The sequence below is a fragment of the Eutrigla gurnardus genome (assembly GCF_963514095.1).
Source record: "Eutrigla gurnardus genome assembly, chromosome: 2".
Classification (NCBI taxonomy): Eukaryota; Metazoa; Chordata; class Actinopteri; order Perciformes; family Triglidae; genus Eutrigla; species Eutrigla gurnardus.
In genome coordinates this window covers 21,656,590-21,679,400 of record NC_139916.1, presented here as the reverse complement: position 1 = coordinate 21,679,400, position 22,811 = coordinate 21,656,590, and the positions used below count along the sequence as shown (strand labels likewise).

At 43.8% G+C, this 22,811-nt stretch overlaps 2 protein-coding genes across 8 annotated transcripts in view; both read left to right on the top strand.

The window, feature by feature from the left end:
- mdfic2 (MyoD family inhibitor domain containing 2) overlaps positions 1-22,811 on the top strand; it is a 230,463-nt gene that overhangs the window by 135,427 nt on the left and 72,225 nt on the right. The gene's annotated exons all lie outside the window — the stretch shown is intronic.
- The window catches only part of foxp1b (forkhead box P1b), a 145,642-nt gene that overhangs the window by 110,319 nt on the left and 12,512 nt on the right, over positions 1-22,811 (top strand). For 5 of the 7 annotated variants that reach the window (XM_084037673.1, XM_084037675.1, XM_084037672.1 and 2 more), the window contains 5 exons: positions 3,165-3,315; positions 9,075-9,261; positions 14,443-14,550; positions 18,940-19,027; positions 20,336-20,419. In XM_084037673.1, the coding sequence (XP_083893799.1) occupies positions 3,165-3,315; positions 9,075-9,261; positions 14,443-14,550; positions 18,940-19,027; positions 20,336-20,419 (618 nt within the window). The remainder of the gene's footprint in view (positions 1-3,164; positions 3,316-9,074; positions 9,262-14,442; positions 14,551-18,939; positions 19,028-20,335; positions 20,420-22,811) is intronic. The other 2 variants (XM_084037676.1, XM_084037674.1) reach the window with 1 other exon arrangement.

Genomic DNA, 22,811 nt, shown 5'->3' with positions numbered 1-22,811 from the left:
ACTGACTGATACTGTGCTAAGAATACAGCATCTCCTTTTCTCTCCACATTAACTGTATTACATTGAATAGAGCCTGAGCTATTGTTCTAGATGTATTTTTTATTTTTATTTTTTCATGTAAACAAGTGTCCTATGCAACAAAGAGATGACCGCTCCTGTGAGCCTCGTGTAGGACATAATGAAAGGGAGAAAGGCAGGAACAGGGAGCATATAAATCTGAGGGGCTTTTCTCAGTAATTAACATGGAAATGGCAGAGGAAGAGAAGGCATGTAATTGTGAGATATCAGTGCAGAGAGCGCTCCCAGCTTTGTTGCCCGTGTTGGGGTTTTTTTTTTTTTCTTTTCTTCCCTCTCTCTCTCCGTCTTTCTCGCTCTCGCCGGCGCTCCCTCCAGTACGGCAGGGCTTGCTCACAGGCAGCAGCTTAATGCGTGTTAATGACTGGAGGATACAGGCATCACTTTGGACAAAGCAAATTCTTATTGTGCGGTCAGAAGAAGTTCAAAGACGATCTTGAGAATTTCTGCTCTTGTCCCCGTTGAGTTCCATGTTTGGAGAGTAGAGGAAGCAAAGAAAATGAAGCCCGACGCACACACATCCCCACACACACACACACACACACACACTCACGTCCGTGTCCTGTCGAAGCTCCCAACTTCAAAGTCGTAGCTCCCTAATTAATGAACTGCGCGCTTCAGTTTGGACAAGTTGTGGTGTGATGCTCCCATAAATCAACATGACAGCGGAGCTCCTCGGCCTCAGATAGGGCCTGTCACCAAGTCGCATCTGATGTAAACACCAGAGGAGCAGGGGAGAAGGAGGGGGAGGGGGGGGGAGCAAGGAGGTGCAATTGATCAGTTGAATGGAGCATGAGAATAAAAGAAAAAACAACTTTTGAAGCATATTATGTGTGATCACAGGAAATGGATGCAGCCTCGAGAGGCTCTCCCCCTCTGCCGATGTTTTCTTTCTCTCCCCAACGCTCTCGCTTTTCTTTTCTTTTTTTCTTCCAGTCGCATTTCTAGCAGCCATCAAAAGACAGAATAAGAATTATGCAGTGACTCCCCTGTGGCTGCCAGACAATAACCCCCTGTTGTTGCTTTGTGCCTCTTTTATTTTAAAGACATCAAAATTTAGTTTTTCAAAGATCTTTAACTTTATATTTGAAGCTTGACAATAAAGGCCTGCCAGTGTCACTCTTTATCATTTGTCAGCGACTGTATTTTTCTCTCCCTCGTGCCACTTCTTGTTAACCTCTTATTTGGTCTATTGGGTCTGGGGGTTTTTAATGTGTCTGCATGCTGGGAGCGCACAGGAGCTCCTGTCAGCTGATTGGACCAGAAGAAAAAAAAAACATGTGAAGGGGAGAGAGTTAAATTCATTTGCGACACTCAATTTTTCTTTCTTCCTTTTTTCCCCTTTTTTCTTTTTTTCTTCAGAAAAGCCACCCTCTATTTATTTAGCGTTTTGATGAAAGACATTGTTCCTTGTGAACTCCCGCCCCCGTAGCACTGTTATCTTTGTCTCAGGCTGTCAGGGAGGAGCTGGAGAAAAGAAAACCACTGAAGACATGTGAAAGTTTTCTTGCGCCGAGGGAAAGGGAGAAAAAGAACCAACCAATTTGTATGAATAGGAGAGATCAGAGAAGATCACAGGTCACCTGCATCTTGGGTTTCACCGAGACCCCTATGAGATCTCTCTTTCTCACTTTTCTCTTCTCTCATTTTGGCTCGGAGCACACATGAATGCGGTTACTCCTCAATTATGACCCCTCCGCTACCTACCAGTGTCAAAGCGCCCTCCTCCCCTGATTGATCCAATGAGACGCCCCCCTGTAATCGACGAGTGCTGCCCGGAGCTTTATTTCCAGAGAGCCGCTGCCGGAGCGGCAGGCAGGGTGTGGGGCAAGAGGATGGAGAGGGAAGGCCGTCGGACCCTTTTGACAAGCCGAACGGGGGTGGGCGGAGCTAAACGCGTTTTATCTCGCTGTTCCAGTGGTTTCAGAGCGGCCAACGAGTGACCTGATAGCCATGCTGCACCGAGACCTTTTTTGTATGCGCTCAGTTCTGAGAAGTAAACAAAGTGGTGTATCCTGTGTTTGGTAACAGGGTGCGGTGCACAGCTTGGCAGCCCCTCCACTGCTTTTAGTGCCCCCTCCTCTCCTCCCACCCACTTGACAAATGGCCTTGTGTACTCATAAACAGGCCCAGCATCCTGTTGACTCTCAGACCTCCTTATCTATTGGAAAATACAAAAGGTGTCCTGACAAATGTTGTTGTTTAATATTTAATCATTCGAATGCGATGGTTTACCGTCATTTTGATGAGTGGAGTGTGGATTTGTTGAGAGCAGGGGTTGATGAAAGGGTTAAGAGTCATCTCTCTCCTCTGTGCCCCTGTTATCTAAATAGCATCTCTCATTTGTTTTGACTCATAGGAGATCGGGGATATTAGATAATTTCCTTCTATTTATTATTCTGACTTTCTTTTTCTCCTTTCCATTTTCTTCTCCACTCTCATATGACTTTTTCATCCTATTAAAGTTCACACATTTCACTTGCCAGAGCCAAAAATCCCCCCCCCCCCCCCCCCCCGTAACCCTTAAATCAGTGAAGACACACCAGCTTTTCATTAAAATGTCCTTGATGAAACAGCCGCAGCACAGTCAGATCAACAAACCAGCTATCTCTCTTTCAGTCCACAGTATGGGACCCAACAAAGCTGGCTGTGCTGGTTGGGGGGTGAAGAGTGTATCCCCGAGCTCAGCGCCATGCCTGGGAGAGTTGTGAGAGTTGCTGGGGTGGTTATTAAGCACTCTGATTTAGTCACACGTTGTTTGCTGAATTATGAATGGCTGTAATTAAATTCCTGTGGCTCTTATTATGAATGATTAACTATGTTGTTTCATTGTTTGTCATTTGCCTCGCAACTCCTCGTTAATTAAGAGAGAGAGAGAGAGAGATGTATACCCTACCTGTCTTAAGTGGGCCCAGACATAACGCACACTAAAGGGAAAATGTATTTTCTCTTCAGCAGCGTACATGAATTCATAAACCTGATATTCAACTTCACATGTTTGTACTGGCTGTTATGCTTCTATATGCATGTGTGTTTGCTGATGGTGTGCCTCTCAATCTCAATATGTGTGTGTGTGTGTATGTCATCAGCAGCAGGTGTCAGCACAGCAGTTGGCCTTCCAGCAGCAGCTCCTGCAGGTCCAGCAGGTCCAGCAGCAGCATCTGCTCAACCTTCAGAGGCAAGGGCTGCTCACAATCCAGCCCGGACAGACCGGCCTGCCACTGCACTCCCTCACACAGGGTCAGTACCTCATAGCACACCACGCACTCTACCCAGCTACTGCACTTTCAAATCTGTCCATCAGTCCTCAACTGATCCAACACTTATTTCCACCTCCAATATATTTGCGCTGAAACTGAAGATTTAGTCTGAATTAGGAGTAAAACAACGGGGAATGCTAGCCTGTGTTTATTGAAATATTGGATCCTCCTGCCCTTGTTTTTATAAATCCCATATTGTTTAGTTAATTTCCTCCACCTGTTATTATGGGAGTTGTTCCCTGAACAAAGCGCGTGACTGGTTTTTGTTTATAATAAACTTTATAAGTAATTTGTATATATATATATACGGTATATATATGTTTTCAGATGTAGTGGTGGAGGATTTTGATCAGCTACCTATACAAGACACAGATGCTAACACATCACAGATGCAGAACTATAAGTGTGGCCTTGTAGAAACTTACCAACAACGTATTTTAACGTCGCAGCTTCTGTAGGTGTTCATCTATCTCTGTATATACAGAGTGCTTTCATCTGCCATGACCATGGCTCTGCTACAACACCTCTACAAATTTGCTTAGTTAACGTGAACAAAGAACCTCTGAAGCATGCAGCCACATGGTGTTTCACTGACTCACACACACCTACCGTTAAGCCTTCACCCGACAGAAACTCACTAAATGGTCTCACGTCTCTGGTCCGGGTTCACTGTTTACTGCAGTGTGATTACACTGTGCTACACCTGTTATTATAGAAGTTGTAGGTAGAATCCCCCCACTGCTCAGGGTGTCCATGCTCTGTCCTTGAACTCTCTGTCCTGCGCCTGTGATTGGCATCCTGGTGGCAGTCTCCTTCAGCCTGAGGGAAGACTGGATCTATTGTTCCTAAACTGCAAGTGAACTTGTCATTGTGAAACGGCCTGTTACTTGATAGGGAGTCAATACTTGTTGTTTGGCCAGGAAGTTTATTTCTTTATTTATTCTTTAATATTTTGTTAAGGAGTGGTCCCCTTGGGACAAAGACATCGTCATAAAGGTTTGAGAACATGACATTGACTATTCATTCCCAGCTAAGACAAACAGTTTTGAAATAACAAGATAAGGCCGATAAAAAGTGCGAGGGTTGGGGGAGGGGGGGGGGGGTGCTCTTAGGTAATGGGCAAACACAAACACGGTTTGTACAGTGGTGTTATTGTTTGGACTGTGTATGGAAATCACTCATCCACCCGCAGACGATTGCCATGGGCACAGGCGTGGAGCGCCGCTGTGTTTTGAGCGTTCTTTGCTGAATTGCTGCGTGTCAGATGTCTGGCAAACACGCACACACCCCTTGAGTAAAGCATCTGTGGTGATATGACTTGGTGAGGCACTCTTGATGGATTTCACAACAGTCCCAGAACATCCTGTTTATTCTGTGTCATCATCAAATACCTCCAAGGCATGTCATATCAAAAGAGTAGGTGTATTGAATTTATATCCGTTCTACCTTTCCGGTGTTTAGGACACTTTGTCAGCTCCGCATGGTTTATTGTATTAAAACAGTGATTTAAATAATGATTTGCATTATTGCATCTGACCACGTGCTTCATTTCTCTCTGCATTGGGTCAAGAAAGAAAATGTGGCTTTTAGTTTTATAAGTGTTGAAGTTGTTCAGTTTGTTCTCACAATCCAGTGGTGGTGAGTTTGTGCCTCGGACAGCTGTTCCAACACTTAGCCGAGTGCTTCAGGACCCCAGTTTGTCTTCCTATTCTACACATTTTCTGCTTGACTGTTTGAAGTTATTGATGACCTTTCTGTTTTCCACATCGCTAAACTCTTTCATGCATCAGTGGGCCAGGCCTATGGTGCTCAGATCTAATCTGCAACACTCAGCCAGCAGTTAGCGCTGCGTCGGAAGTGATGAGTTGATCTGCTCCGTTTGGGCCCCGTGATTATTTATTCAAACTTGGGGGCAGCAAAAATTGGCACGACTTTTTAACTGATTTTGAATTTGTTTATTTATTTATCTATTTAAAAAAAAAAAAAAAAAAGCCACCGTCACACGCAATCCACTGTATTCTTTAACCACGTGCCGAGACAATTAAAGGAACAAAATGCTTTCAGATAAATAGGTCACTGTAACAGAGTAATTAAAGAACGGCAGGTGTGTTTAGGCTTCTATGATGCCGTTTTCAGCTCAGTTTTGCATCAGTCTGCTGCTTCACTACATCGTTGCCTGAGATAGATTAAAATATTTTTTCCCCCTGCCAAGACGATGGACTGAAGAAATGCATTTGCAAAAGCCTTTGAAACGTTTGATAGCACTAATTAAGTATAAACTCGCAGATAGCAGTTTTGAGTGAAAAACAATTGCTCACATTATCTGGAGTATAATTTGTTTCTGTTGTCATAAATTCTTTTGACATTAATGTTCAAAGTCTTGGAAGCGGCCAGACGGTATCTGTTATAAATTACAACAATGTGTTTGGGGAGGATATGACTCTCATAAATATAAATTTGATCCCCCCCACCGCCCCCACCCCTCTTCACAAAAAGCCTGTCCTCTTGACCTGATAAGTGAGTCAGTGGTTGCTCATGTTGCTCAGGTGTTGCCTGTGTGTGTGTGTGTGTGTGTGTGTGTGTGTGTGTGTGTGTGTGTGTGTGTGTGTGTGTGCATGTTTGGGCTCCCCCTCCGAGGTTGAGAGTGAGTTCTTGTAGCTGCACAACAACATCATTTAAGCTGTCTGAGAGCGACCAGTGGGACAGTGACAAGACAAATTTGTCGGTAATATGAAAGCAAAGAACGTGGCGAGCCATGAAGTGCTCACAGAACAGCAGCACATCGGGGACAGCGGCGTGTAATGCGGCTGACCTGTCAGTGATTGATACGTCCAGCAGCGGGCTACTGGTAATAGTTCCTGCAGCATTAGGACAGGACATATTTCAGGCCTAAGGGGTGCATATCAGCAGGCCAGTGATTACGGCAACATAAACAGGGGTGCAGTAAAGGTCCCAGCCTGACGGAACAATAAACTAATAGCGATGTCACTGTCCCCCCACGGCACCAGCACTGTGTGTGAGAAGTAACAGCTCGGTTTAAAGAGCACCGGAGCACTGGGGGCCATTTTTTATTTGGGGGGATGATGGCCTGCAACTGATGTCATTATGAACCTTAAATCAACTTTCTGCTTGCTTGAACATGGTCACCTGGGTACAGGGGGACAAGGACAGGAAAAGGTTGAAGAACTCGGCCTGTCTGTGTGCCAGAGCTACCTGCGGAGGTAAAATTGAGTTGAGAGGCCGGTGATCAATCAAGTGTCCCAACAACATACATTTTTTAAAGTGCTTGTCCGTATTTCCCAGTCGTAATGAGTGGAATAGTTGTGTTGAAAAATGGAAAGAGGAAAGATAAACCAATCCACCATTTAAAGGATGGACATACTGGGGACCCCAGAAAGAGGATTTACAGATCAATGTCATTATGTGTCCCACTGTAATCAGATGGAGAGCAACTCAATGCGTTTTGTGCAAACACAAAAATATAATCCCCTCCGAGACATTTGTGTAATGATATTTTATTGTCATTTATGTGGAATCATGAGCCATAGCTGTTGTTGCGTTTGAAGAGGTTAGGGTTAGATAGGAGGGAAGGGGGAAGAGGCGAACGTGGAGCAATAAAACTAGGGACTAGATCCAGAAAGAGACAGCTTGGTCCCACTCCGTTACCTCTCTCATCAGACCGGCCTATCCACTGGCGGTTTCATCTGAGTAAACAGTGGCTTCGGGGTCACCAGGACTGCTGGGTAATTGAGCCAGTGTGGGCCGCCCTGTCAAGCACATCGGCTAAAAATACATCGCCCACTGTCACCGGGCACCAACTGAGGGGGGGGGGGAATGATTGTTCCCGCTGTCGGAGCGCAGGACACTCGCATCACCAGTGACCTTCCGCTTCCAAACCAGCCATCAAACAAAAACAAAAAAAAGAAAAGATAACTTTTTGCGCCAAAGTCTCCTTTATAGCATTAAAACAACAATGGATCCTTTTGAAAATCCAGCTGGAAATGAGCAAGCTGTGGATTAGCATGCTGTAACACAGGCCGCAATATTAAGCATGTTTAGCCTGTCATGGACGTGCACTTCGATTAGGGCACATCAAGGCATTGAAGAGAATAAGGGAGAATACAGGCAGGCAGAATAGAGCGAGCGTGTTGGAGTATTCGAATGAGGAAAGACGTTCCGCGGAACGTGGAAAGGTTATTGATTTGTCCTGTAATCATTTCCTGCTCTTTGATATGCAAACGATCTAGTGTGAATTTACAGCAATCCTATCAGACTCATTTCACAGTTCTTAGCCTCTGCGTCTCTCTGGAGTCCTCCGCCTCATTAGGCCAATGTTCTCCATTACCAGCATAATTAAAATCTTTAGTAGCTTATCAAATTAAAAATATTTTTGCTGATCGTATTGAGATCTTCACCTCACAGTTATTTTCCACAACAGGAATAAATTAAGACTAAGCATTTAGCACACAATGTCTTACAATCTGGTGCTTGAAAGGAGCACTTCTGGTATCTATAGAGCTGGTGATGAGAAACGGGGGGGGAGGGGGGGGGGTCCGGAGAATATAAACCCGAGAAGATAAGCATGTGCAAATCATCTTTCATTTGCCAGCGCTCATTTTGAAAATGGATTTAATTAATTGTAATGTTAAACGAGCGGCCTTGCCCATTTGCTCCGTGGTTAAATTCACCATCGTATCCAAGGGCTTCTTTCACCATGCTTAAAACATGTGGCTTATTTAAGCACGGGTTTTAATACCCAACACCAATCCACACACATTCCCCCATTAGATGTTTCAGTATACTATTAAAATCAGACGCTGTATGTTTTGCCTGAAATTACAAAATAGCCACAGATTCGGCACCCGTGAGGCTTAATCTCATTTTACATATCAGCTTTATCCTCATTTGTGTCAAATGAAAGCAGACTTCTCCAGCACAGTAACACACACAGACACAATATATATATATATATATATATATATATATATATATATATATATATATATATATATTGTGTGCCAACAAAAAGGCTCTCTTCTCTCAGACATGGAAAGTGGGGTGCACAAACACAGCATTATCCTTCTATATCCCGACTCTGGCCCTGGGTTTCAGGATCGCTGTCACTCAGGCAGAAAACAACAAAAAAAACCACGGAGATGTGTTTCCAGCACGCAGGGAAATGTCTTCTGTCTTCAAGGGATTTCTTTTTTTCAAAGGGCTGTGTGAGCTGCGGTGTGCTTGACTTGTTAAATGAGGTTTAAGTCTTCTGTGTCAATTGGAGGCGGTGCAGAGCTTTAAGTATTTTGCACATTAATGCGCTTTTGAGAATATTACCCCAGGGTCCTGTTTCTCAAGGAGGCAGGGGTGGGATGTTTTCTAGTGTTGCTATTGTAAACTTTTTGTTGCTGTACGCTCTGCACATCTCTGTTGTTGAGAGAAAATGAGGGTGATTATTCAGATTTCATGCCTTGTCTGGATGTTAATTATTTACTCTGGGCATGAAATCTGTGTGAATGCCAGGGATTTGTGTATACAAACACGCTTCAGATCACAGAGAAAATGGGAGAGAGAGAGAGAGAAGGAGGTGGCGGAGAGAGTGTGGGGGGTTATTACCCTGTAGTGGAATATTTTCTAATTAATACTCGGCTTTGTTTACAGACGCTTTGATTTAATTAAGTGATGAAGAAGAGAGTTGGATTAGCCGTTAATTGATTTAATTATCTAATTTGTTTGTCTCAGGCATGATTCCGGCAGAGCTGCAGCAACTGTGGAAGGAGGTAACGAATGTTCATGTGAAGGAGGAGCACAACAACGGCAGCAACAACGGTCACCACCGGGGCCTTGACCTGTCCTCCCCGGCACCGCCAAAGAACCACAACCAGCATGCCTCCTCCAACGGGCAGTACATGAGTCACAAGAGAGAGGGGTGAGGCCCAAGGTCTTCTATGTCATATTTCCTCTTTTGTTTCCATTCCCCTATGGGTCTTACATGGTTTGAATGCTCTCACAATGGGAACACAGGTCAGTGAAAACGCACAAGCTTCTCATGAGAATTTTAATTCCTTGCCTGTTTTGTGACCTAAAACCGGTAATTAAACAGGCATCGCTGTCATCTCTGCATAAAGCAAACAGGAGGCCCATGTGCTGTATGTTCCTATTTAAAATAGCACTTTCTCCAAGGGCCTCAGTTGATAGACACGTCCCCGTAGGGTTTGCATAGAGATTACTCTTAATTTATAGTGTGTAGGTATTACTTTCATTAAGGCCATCACAGTCACTTTAGTACATGGCTGAATACAACTGGGGATTTCACAGGAACACCTGGAAGGACTGCATGCATATTTGCTTGCTATTGTTTCAGTTGCACACTGGGAAATGCAGCTTCGGATTACCTTGAAACAGATCAGTATCTTTTAAAAAAAAAAAAGCTAAATCATTTCCATGGGAACTTTTTGACATGTACAAATACCTCATCATCAGCTGTCACATCAGGAATAACACAATCATTACACAAACAACAACCTATTATATGCTAGAAACAACAAACCCTGGGTGTATCATATTTTCAAAACCCGGGTGAATCATCCATCAAACATGTTTGCTCTCTGAGCCGAGCGTCTGTGTCTTTAAGGAAGGAATTCATTTGGCATCTTACACATTTGCCTGTTTTCTTGCACCAAAGCCTGATCTTTGAACTGCTAGTGAGGAGCCTCAAGGCACCGTGAGCTCACTGCATAACATCTGACTTGTGTTTCAGTGATCAAAACCTACGCGTCATTATGAAAGCAAAGCCGATGAAAACATGTTTAGCACAGTAAACCAGCGAGCCTTTGGAGGTGAAGAGGGGCTGCTGGAAGGGGGGCTCGTAGCGAGGATCTGAGTGACTTTGAGAGGAAATGCTGTGATCCACTGATGGAGAGATAGAAAATGGAAAGCGGCTATTTCTTTACAAGAGGTGGCATCGGGTTTAAACAGATTCATATTACCTGTACAAACTTATCCTCTTTACTGTTTCAAAGTTATCTTCCAGCGCAGACACTGGAGAGAAATCAAATAAAAAAATGGGCATTAGTTGCTCCCACAGTTGACATTATCCACAGGCTTTCATTCCTTCATCCAGAGTCGAGCTGAATGTCTGTTTTTTTTTTTTTTTCGTGCGTGTGAAGTTGAAGACAAATCGCAGGGGAGGATATTGATTCGCTCACTCCATCACACATTGTCGCAGGCGAGCAAACAAGGTGAGCGTCGGTGGCAGCGAAAGGCAAGAACCAGCCTCGGCTGAGGGCTCCATGAAACATCGGAGAAGACATAACGCAAGAGCTGGCAGCCCCTCTGCCTCGCGCTGACTGTCAGAGATTAAAGAAGATGTCAACAGCAGTTTAACACAAGCTTAAGTGAAGAAGGCAGTCTCAGTCTGAATATTCCCGCAGTATCTTAGATCTGTCAGAAAACCAAGCAGGTGATTCTCATCCAGCACATCTGCTCAAGGAAGTGGTGGATTACTGACGCCAGACTTTCCAATGTGCCATTACTAAGAATAGATGATACAAAGAGAACACCAAAATGTACTTATTAAATGGTGAATGATGCTAATTTAGATTCACGCGCCCAATAATCCTTCCTTGCGTTCCTTTTGGAAGACATAAAATCGCCCAACTATCAAGAGCATTGTTCCCTCTCCTCTCCTTTTGATGATGCTTACTCAATTCTAATCAGACTCCATGGGAAGAAAAAAACTGAAATATTATTAAGTATGGTTATTCTAAGCAAGGCTCTGAGAAAACGTCTGTGTTATAATCCAGGGATTTGAATAATCAGGTTGAAGATAATGGGCTGGGCCGACCGGGGCGTAAATAGAGAGCATCCCCTCATCCTCCCAGTGCTGAACTTAATGAACTTTTAATTGATGCGGTTTTGCAAGTCCTTTTGTCATGCAACAGAAACAAGCCTCTCTGCTGATGGGCCTGTTTTCCCGACTGGCTTCAGATTGGTTTACAGCAGGCCCTAAGTACCATGTAGTTAGTTTCATGTGTCATATAAAATCTGCCCAGGCACAACGACGCCTGCAACTAAAACCTTAAGTGCATCCACAGGAATCACTCACCGGCTTTGCACTTCCGTCTTAAGGAAGGAGGAGAAATTCAATCACTGCCGGCTTGACACACCAAAGACGGGGCACATGCGCCTGCTCTTGCTTGTCTCAAAGAACACTCAGGCAAGGCAGGCTGGGATTTGTGTTTGTCTGAACAACATCCCTGATATGACCAGGGCTGAGTCACTCAATCTGTCAGCCCGTGTTGTTTCCCAGCCCCACGATCTGTGATGCATAGATAGAGATATACCCTCGTGAGCCGGGTCATCTTTATTCAATGATTTGCTTATTTAAATGAAATGTGGCTGATCTGTATCTGACACAAATTCCCAATACAGTGCTGCATCAGCTTTGTAAGAGGTGGGGGGGGGGGGGGGTCTTCACGAAGCCCTTGGCCCACTTTACTTCCCAACAACCATCAGTAACCACAGCTCGGGGACTGTAACACGGAAATCTGTTAAGGAGATAAATAATCAGATTTGGCAAAGCGCTCCCATCTCTCTTGCCCTTCCGTTTGTCTTACACCAGAAAGAAAAGATCATAATTAAATAATTTAGGGTAAAACCATGCATTGGTACAGAGAAGAGGGAAGGAAAGGGTCGAGTACGGGGGGTGTAGAATTAAAACAAGTGTGGCGGGTATGGATAGTGGATTGAGGGGGAGGACACAAGAGAATAGGCTAACATTAGCAGCGACCACGAGGGAGAGTGTTGTGACTGGCTTCACACACATTGTGACCAGACTCTGACCTAGCGTAGTGGATATCAATCTTCCCTTTTCCACCCCCCACCCTTTTTTTTCTTCTTTTTTTTTGCTGATAGATTGAGTCCATCAGCACACAATGCCATAGATCATGACTTGTTTATGGCCCAAAGCATCTCATCAAAAGAAGTGAACTAGAAAACAAGTGGCTTGCAGCTGTTGGCGTCGTCTTTGTGTCTGGCTACACATAAACACAGTGCAACACCTTTCTGTCCGGGCCTAGAAGCACTTTAATGTTCCTTTGCCTCCAAAGGAAGCTGATGGCACGGTTTTCCCCTCATCGCTGTTACAAGATCATTAGAGTGTTCTTCGCTCCGGGGCTGCCTGACAATAATAACATCCTGACAGACCTGTCGTGGGTGCAAGTCAAATTTAACGCAACGCAGGGAACTGCAGAGCGGTTTTCTTCTTCTTCTTTTTTTTTTTTTTTTTTTTTTTTCTTCAACATGTTCTCAAATGTAAGAAAACTCCATGCATCCTACACTCTTCTCCTATTACACTAATGTAGCTCATTTTCGTGTAAATTCTGTCATTTACTACTGTTTAGCCATCCGCCGTTTAAAGGGGCTCTTCTGCCGCCAGCCCCTCACAGCGCTTTGTGCTCACTGATTCCCAGCGCTCTCCACATTTCAATTTCTTATTAATACAGAATTAACCAACAAGCCTGCTCGCTAAAGAATTAAAAAAGGATCTCTTTAAATTAAAAACCAGCCTTACCTTCGCCAGTCCACACATTTCCTAGTTAAAAGCTCATTATAACGGGTCTTCCAACATCTATTTATTAGCTGTATCAAAACAGAGGTCTTAATGTGAATGCATAATTCATAATTGAATAAGAAAAAATTCAGACTTTTGAAAGAGGGAGGGAAAAAAGCTGCTAACCGCATTCATGAATGCTTGACTGCTTCCTAATTGCAATGCAATTATCACATGTTATGAACAATGTGAACTCTTAAGCAAGTAATTATAACACAAGGAAACCTGTGACGGCCTTTAAAATGTCCTACTTGAGGGACATTTTTACTACCATTGATACAAATGAGATTTTAATCTGAACATCAGCTTGTTTAATCCTGCAAACTTGGCACACCGTGGTGAGATTGCTTTCTTTCTTTTTTACTAATTCATTTTTTTTTACATCAATACATTTTTTTTTTTAAATCATAGCAGATGGATTTTTTGGGCCAAGCAATGCAAGATATTATTTCCACCCCTCTCTGTTCTTAAAGACTTCCCCTGACGTAGTAGTATTAGACATTATCTCTGTGTTGAATTTATGTATATGAATGAGATTTTAGTGGTTGGAGTTATTCCCACGTGGCAACACAACACGTTTGTGGTGTAATGAATCTCCCTACCTGGCCCGTTGTCTCCGACAGGACCCGGACTAGAGGAGAAGCAGCAGCGTTGTACTCCACCGCCACCAGAAGCACAGGTGGTAGCGATATAGGCCAGTCCCCCAGGCTCTTGTAGCTGAAAGTTGTGTGTCTTGTACAGTGCCTGTGTCCATATGGCTGCCTGTCTTGCTCTCTTAGCAGACACTGCCTCCGCACAGGCCGCTTTCTCTCAGCGCTGATTGTGGTTAGCCATGGTCCCACGCCTCTCGCCATATGGAAGATGTTGTAAAGTTTGTTTTTCAGAGGACGTTCCCGCTATTTAGACTTGATTGTACGAAGCTGTACGCGCCGCCGCCGCCGATGCGGTGCTTGTCAGCCCCCTGGTGACGCGGATGGGTCAGTAGATAAATTTGTACCAGGCAGGGATGTTTACAGTTTGTGCACGGTGTGAAAGCGCCTTATGGTTTGGGGGGGCTTTCATGTCATGCTACACACGCTCCTCCAGGTGGGCTCTGGGACGTGATGCAGCAGGCAGCGCAGGAAAAGCAGCGGCTGAGGGAGCCCCCTAGCAGCCTTGATCAAAGTGAACTGCAACATGGCTCAGTGATACTAAATAATTACATATTGATTTGGTCGTGCTTTCGCAACATGAGTCCCCTCTTTTAAGAGAAGAGCAAGCAGAGATCACTCCGGTTCCACACAAACCGAGGCGTGGATCTCGTCAGGGTTTTCATGTGAAAACAACATACAGTCCACACGGGGAGGTGCTTTCCAGGCACCAGCTTAACGGGAGAAAACCATCTTTGTGACCCCTCATGACCACAGGCCTGTAACTGTGTTTGTATTCTAGAAACTCTGCTTTTTTTTTTCTTTTTTTTTTTTAAAGCTGTCTCTTTCTGTGAATTTCTCTTTTCAGATCCACGCTAGAAGACCATTCCCCACACAGTCACCCTCTCTATGGTCACGGCGTGTGCAAGTGGCCTGGATGTGAGGCGGTGTTCGAAGATTTCCATTCATTCCTCAAGTAAGTAACGGTCGTAGTCGGGAGGTGCGTTTCTCTCACAGTCCGTCCGTGATTACACGTTTTGTGACCCCCGGCAACTCGGAGGCACTACAGGTGCAGCCGGTTGTTATTCCTGAGTGTGGATGCCTGGGTTGGCCCTCACACTGACAAGGGTACTGTGGCGGGGTCTCCTTCTGGGAACGGCATGGGCCTCTAATTCCTGTGATAAGTGCAGTTCCCATGGTGACGGGGGCCGTTTTTCCCAAACAAACAACGGTAGGATGTTTATCTGTGGCAGCCCACACTGCATGTTTGCCCTTGTCACTGGACAGGGGGATTGTGTGTGTGTGTGTGTGTGTGTGTGTGTGTGTCTTTGCCTTCTTTCTGTCTTTTTCTCAGTGGTTTATTTGTCTCTCCCTCTCCTTTCTCATGCTTCACTTCTTTGACTTGTGTCTTGGTTGACGGTGTCGTTTAATTGTAGTCCCACACCTCAGCTCTGTGGTGAAATGAGCCACGTATAACTGCACTCAAAGAGCTCCAGCTTTAGCCGGCCTGCTTTGTCGCATCTTTCCAGTGTGAGCCGTGTGACAGGTTTGACCCTGTCCAGCCTGACACAGGGCCTTTTGTTTTGCACCATGCTTCCCCAGTTGAGTCACACCGCTGGTTTACTAATCAACCCTGTGTGCAGTGCGCTCTAGGTAATCCAACACATAACAGCGCCATGGTTACGGAGAGGATGAAAACATCTGCATTGTGGCAGCAGATCAATGGCTCACTGTCACCCCGGATTAGTCGCACTTTAAACAAGATATGACACAATTCCATTATCCTAAAACAAGCACTCAGCGAGCGCACAGTTTCCTCGCTGGCGGAGAGAAAGGTGCTGCAGGGGGACGCCTCGCAGGCAGCTGAAAGTTTTTGACCGTCTTTGTCAACATGTTGAATCCTCTTTACTGTTTACTTAAATCCACTTTGAGCACATTTTGCTTTAGAAAAGTCAGAATATTTGCACAGCACAGTTTCTGTGCAGGATGGGAGAAAACGAGGCAGTTATGTATTTTACTTCTTATTTAATCAACATCCTCGTGTGACACATAGTTATTAAACCACGTATTCACACAGACACATATTTCAGCTTTGGGAGTGCCCCCTTAAATCCATCACTATTTATTGTATTCTGACATTGCCTCACCCTTTGTTTATAGAAGAGAGGGGAATTAAATTCAGTGCGCCCGGTACAGCGCTGCCTTAAAAAGTCTCTAAGTGCACTCGGCAATGTTTTTACAAGTGTTTTTATCATGGCAACATCTTGTTTACTTTAGTTGCCTGCTCAAACTGCTTGGAACATGCTAAGAAAACATTTGGGGGAGAGTCTCCACAAAGCTGCCTTTGTTTAACAGCAGGCGAGAGTGCAAGCAGCTCACCAAGGTGTTAACTCTCAAACCCTTAAGCACTTCCACATGAAACCCAGCAACTGATACCGCGGGTCTCCAAAAACAACCACAAATAAAAGCAAAGAATACATCAAGCAGTATAATGCTCTCGCACCAAAGGTTGAGGGAACTGTTGAAAATATAAATGAAGATTGGTCTCTGTGTGTGTGTGTGTGTGTGTGTGTGTGTGTGTGTGTGTGTGTGTGTGTGTGTGTGTGTGTGTGTGTGTGTGTGTGTGTGTGTGTGTGTGTGTGTGTGTGTGTGTGTGTGTGTGTGGTCAGCAGAACACAGCGTACTGTGTACCAGAGAGAGAGAAAGGTGAGGAGGACGTTAAACGTCAACCAGATTTCAGCTCCGCATGCCAACAGCAACAACTAACACGGGACTGAAATGTTGTTTTAAACTGCACGTGTATTTATTCTATCTTTTAAAGAAAACATTACATACCTACACGCACTATCTCGATAAATACAAAGCACCAGATCCCTGTTCCTGTTTTCGGGTTCAGCTCCCAGAAGGGCGGGGGGGTCGGACGTTCACAGCAGAGCCTGGTGTTTTTATGAGGGTCAGGACCCTTTTCTTCAGTGTCCAGCCAAGAGGTCAGGGCCAGTGAAACACTGCAGTGCCATCTAGTGCTGCACCGTCCCGTCTGCCGAAACCACACCAACTCATCTGTCACACCTCCACACAGCCTGGTAATTGTTTTGTAAGTTATGCAGACCACGCATACTCGTGAAGAAACGCACATAAGCCAAAATTAAAATCATGTCAAATAAAAAATAAAAAAAATGTAAAATGAATTATAATAGAAAATACATAATTTGAAATTGTTTTAAATGAATTTTAAATGTAAATACTACTGTTAAGATTTGTGCCTTTTAATTTAAAATTCCACACAACGTGAAGAAGATAAACCGTCCTCGGAGACGGCCTTAAGCTGTGTCTAGTCTATATAATTAGAAAGAAAGAAAGAAATAATAGATCTGCAAACTAACTCATATGTAAAAAAAAAAAAAGAAAAACGTTTCAGGCATGTCTATTTTACTTGTTTTATTGTTGCAATTTACATTAGGGACTGTCATCCTGCCAGAGAGCTTTTAAAAGTGGCTTCATTTGAAGTCCAGAAAGTGACACATGCCAACGTGCATAGCCTCTCTCGATGTCAATTCCCCGTATCCCCTGCTCCCGTGTCCAGACGCTCCTCTCAAGGCTGCATTAGGGCCATTTGAATATTTCATTTCCTATTAATTATGCACTGTGACTCTCCATGTCATTAGAAGAAATAAAGTGGACTGTAACAAAGGGATGAAAAGAAGCAGGGCACATATCTCCTTGGAACAGAGAAATTCCAAAGCTGCTCACGTAGGCCACCCTTCATTGAAAATTCAGTCTCTGCCAGTTAAATTGGAGTTGAAACGTCTTTACCTATTATTTTCTTCTTTGAAATTTAGTAAGATGTCCTGAAATGTTTACCAGTTTCATTTTCCGAACCTACTTAATTAAATGGGCATTTATGTGACTCAAACAAATGGAAAGCCTGGACGAAGTCTGAATTGATTTCAGCGAAGGGCGGTTATTACCCCCACGCTTTCTTTAAATATGCCTTTTTAATTTCTTCCTTTTTTTGCCACAATAATTAGCTTCAAGTGCTGAATCACAGGCGTTTTGAAAAATGTATTATCAAAACACAATAGGAGGAGCTGAAGGTGTGTGTGATGGGGGGAGAGAGACCATATTTCCCATAAAGATTTAAATCATTCACCTCAAGGTTGAAAATTCCGCCGCTGAGCAGAAACCTTCACATTTCAGGCAGAGCACCATCAATTTCCCCTTTCCTTTGGCGTGTGTCTGTTTTCTGAGACTGTGTGGTGTTTAATGCACAAATGTGTTGTCTGTACATAAAAGCAACGGCATCAAATTTATCGGGCCATCATCGACGCCTGCGCTGCCACCGTACCGTCACAGGTTGGCTCTGGCTATTTTTTGATTTGCAATAAATGACAGAAGAAGAAGAAAAAAAGTGCATTTGAAAAGGCGGCCGCGTCACACACCTCTCTCCCATCTGCCGGCGCCACCGCGTGCACACACAGACATGCCTGGTGACAGTGACCTACATGGTCACCGAAGATGTGATATAATTTATGATATATATAATATATTGGATCCATTAGCGAGCATAATGAAGTAGTGAAATGAAAGGGTATTTGTGAAATCAGTTCAAACATCCTGCTCGGATTATGATTAAATGATTAATGAAATGCCCCTGCATAAGCATTTTCAAACAGTAATTCATGCGGCGGCTGATAAAATTCCTCCAATCATATTTCCTTCACTCGTGAACCTTATCTCCACCATTTTATATAAATCACAGAAAGGGGGGAAAAAAGCCTGTCTGCTACCCAGCGAGCTACTTATTTAGATTAGTTATAAACGTGCAGGAAAGGAGAACATCTTCCCTGTATAAAATAATCATGCGTAATTATATCCATAATTCAAGTTTGTGACAGATCTCATCTCCCCGTCCTGTTGTCCTCTGCATTCGGCCGGGCTTTATTTGAATTCTCTTAATTACACAATTAACAGAAAACACACGGAAAAACGGGGGCAAATCCAACAAGGCAAGCGGAGGCTGGGATGAGGAGGAACGGCATTAGGGCACTGGTGCATAATGTAGCGAAGGAGTCCAACCTGAAAATCTTCAATCATTCCTCTTATCTGTGAGCCGGAGCTGGAGACGACAGGACTGTCATGAAATATTAAGTGTCATTCTTGTACGTTAAGAAGTATTTCTCCTGGTGGTGGTTCAGTAGATATTGTATGTGTAATATTTGCCTAAATGTTTCCACATATTCTGTGTTTTACTTCATCAACACAAGTCTTTTGTTTCTCACATCTGAAAGAACACAGAAGTCAAAAGTCAAACTGACGTCAGCTTTTTTTTGCGTGTCCCCTTTTTTTTGTGTGTTTTGTTTTCCAGGCATCTTAACAATGAGCACGCCCTGGATGACAGGAGCACGGCCCAGTGTCGAGTGCAAATGCAGGTCGTACAACAGCTGGAGCTGCAGGTATTGTCTCTCAGTTTGTTTTGGCCCAAATATTTATGTGTCATCTTCTCCTGACACTTCCTCGGCGTCTGGCGAACGCCTTCCACGTCCGTCTGATATCAGCCACGGGGGTCAGCCGCGAAAGGGAGGGGCGGCCGAGTGAAATAATTTTGTACATTTGCAAGTAACCAGTCATTAAAAATGTGTTATATATGCATGACAGCCGGGGAAAAAGATATATGAAGGGCCCGGGGCTAAGTAGAGAAGATAATTACATTTTGAATTTTACTGGGTTTTAAAGTTATTTATGACTTTTAACTGTTTGGCACCAACAATAAAACACGGTGAAATGACTGGGCAGCATAGTGTGGATAGGCGCTCAATGTTGAGCGTCTTAAAGGAGCAGAAAGGTTATTGTAGCCCACCGCGGGAGAGGTTTGATAATCAGTGGCTTTAATACCGTTTCCCCTACGTGTGATCTTTCATTGGCCAGAAAGAGAAATCTTCATGCGTACATTAAGAATCCACTTACGGAAAAAGGACTCGCTTCGCTGTCGCTCCATTAGGGGGGGCTTTGTAATGGCCGGCGTGTCATATGTGTGTCTCGCGATGACGACCGTAACGTAAGCTTGCACTCATTTATTACAGGGAGAAAAAAAAATAAAACAAACCATGCCGTTAAACTGGATTTTTATTAATTAGCTGCTGTTGCCGTTGCAGAGCAAATAAGACAAGGATCAAATTTAACGTCTTGCAGATTTGATGCAGCATCCACTCGTGGTTCACGTCTTACCCCCCAAAATGACTGCTAATGAGTGTGAACCAGTTGTGGTTTTCTGGATGTTAACCTTAAACAATGAGGGTTGAGTTGCTCAAACATTACACCGCACCAACGTCCTGTTATTTCCGCTCTGCTGGTGTATTATCCAGAGGGACGGAGCGAAGCTTTATCAGACACAGACTTCCTCTGCATGCAGCCTATCACCATAATTTAAGCTGGCAGCTAAGACAGCGCTGAGTTTCAGACAGGTAGAAAAGGCCGGGGCCTGTTATTGCCAATGAGACGTAGTGTATTTTAACCTTGAATTGGAGACAGTAGTTTGATTGTCTGACGAGCAGAGTTGCTGACAGTTTCCAAAGCATTTTTAAAAACAAATAATTAGACGGCCCCAAGAGAAGAAGAAAAAAATCGATTTGTTCAAACAAGCTCATTGTAAAAGATGCCCTCTCTGCAAAGGGATGTAGGGACTTAATAAAAGTAGAAAAATAGATTTTTTTCCCCTTTCTTTTTGTTCATAAAAAATGTAACGTGGTCTCTCCTCATTACAGCTAGCGAAAGACAAAGAGCGTCTGCAAGCCATGATGACGCACCTTCATGTCAAGTCCACGGAGCCCAAAGCCACCCCACAGCCGGTGAGCAGCAAGCCTGTCATACGCCTCTCTCCCTCTCTCTCCCTCGCCCTCATCCTTTTGTTGCTCTTAATTGGCACATGTGTATTCATTAATCCCTTCCTCCATCTTCTTATTTATCTGCTAAATAAAAACAGCTGTTCTCTTGAGGGAGGCTGTAAATATTGTTTGGACCACATCTGCTGACATCCGAGATTCAATTTGGTGCTCGTGATGAACTGGATGCGCACGCTGTAACAGCTTCAGAGAACCGGTGCCTGTTCGGGCAGACAGGAGACGGGAGAAAGCACAGGGAGGCAGAAATACAGCCATAAAAAAAGACAATGTATTTGATAAAGGGTTTTAAATATATAACGTTTATTTTAAGTGATGTTTAATAGCAAAGTTACCGAGGTGCTTTCCTGCCAGATAGCATAAAATATCAGAAACTTTTTTTTAAAGACCAACAACAAATGCATGCCAATGCATGTAGAAAAATGATGGAAAAATACTTCATGATAATAAAAAAATGTAAGCAATACATGATTTTAATATGTATTTTCTATGATGCTTCCCTGATAACACTTTAATTCTCATTTAGGATTAAAGGAATTACCTTCAGCCGTCTTTAAAGACTGTTTTAGTAAAATTACATTGAGACTTAATTTAACTGTTTTTATGAATAAACATCTCAAATTCATAATTATAACATTAGATGAAGTTGTAGTTTTAACCTAAATGTTTTTGTTTGGCCTCAAAGTCGGCAGCAGAATGAACATTTAAATCCTGCAGGATGAGAAAAAAAAACAAAACAAACAAAATCCCCAAAATGTTCAGCAGGTGAAAAACTATACTTTTGAATAAATGTACAAGCAGATCAATTTATTATCTTCTTGACACATTGGAGACATCATGCTTATCACTCTTATTATATGCCATGCCATAAAGGCTACTGCTTAATCCCTATCCTATAGGGCGAGGGCTTAACATATGGCATTTAAGTGTCTGTGCTATTTTGTCATGTTTAAGAAGGGGCCTCACCACCATATTTCAGTCTGCGTGACAGTTCATTCAGAGCTCGTTTTACTGCAGGGCGTGAGTCTGAAACCGTGCACAACATACATGCAGGCCTCTTGTCTCTCAGCACACTGTGCAGCTTGGATCATTTATTTACAGTCAGAGAGATGGCTATTGACACAGCAGCATAAAGCGCCTGGAGACGTCAAACGAGTAAAAGGCTGCGTGCGTCTCACACATACTGATTGTGTAGATTAGAGTGCAAAGCAAGGGCTCTGACACAGGCACATTTGTATATGAAAAGTGGTAGGAGCGGCAGATAGCATCTTGAGTTCACTACCTCGCCTCTCTCCCCGGGGCCTGTGAGAACGGCCGTGTCAGAGCTCAGCGTTAGCGCTCTCGAGGGGGTGAGCTGGGATTTTTATTCAAATAAATAGACTCCCATTCTCCAGCGCCACTTTGCCTGCTGCGAGCTGCTATGATAAATATGTCTAGTTTTGGTTGGGTGAGTGGTGGACTTCCACAGGTCAGGGCCCGTGGCCCCGCTGAGGTTTTAGTGAGATTGCAGCATCAGAGGTGGACAACAACAACAAAAAAACCCTCCCTTGAGCAGATGCAGAATGAAAGTATTCTCAGAGCTGACTGCTCTGAAGAAACAACTGTGTTCTGCCAGTAATTGCTAGTCGTGCTTTTCTGCTGTTTGTGTGCCGTTGCGTTTAATAAAGGCGCGTATAAGTAGCCAACTGTCATAGCAAAGTAGCTGGTTTACATTTAGTCATAATTAAAGACAAACAAACTGATACTGTGCATGCACAGCGTCAAATGAACGGGATTCATTTTATTCTTCTGAGGTGGATGGGAGCGGGGGAAGATCAAAACAAAATGTGCCACATTAGCAATGCGTGTTTCTCTGTATGTACGCCTGTGTAATCGTGTATTTGTATTTGTGTGTGTGTGTGTGTGTGTGTGTGTGTGTGTGTGTGTGTGTGTGTGTGCGTGTGTGTGTGCACGTGTGTGTGTGTGTGTGTGTGTGTGTGTGATGGTGTTTGTGTGTGTGTGTGTGTGATGGTGGGGGTCTGCTCTGCACTCGGTGTCACTAAGCATTCTTGTCAGAAATCTGACCTTTTACGCCATACATAATTAAGGAGGGACTTTTTGTTTATTTTCTTTAGCAGCTTGCCGAGTCAAAGCCAGTATAATTAGATCACCAATTACCATTTAATTAATTTCAGTCTGAAGTCTCATTTTGTCCATGCACTGGAGTGAGCCCAAATGGTGAGGCAAACAAAGGCAAGGCTATTACCAGCCTGTCTGGCCTATTGTTGAAGCCTCTCTGTGTTTATGGCCAGGGAATATGGATGAAACATGAAACAAAGCCCGCTAATCCACAGGAAGAGAA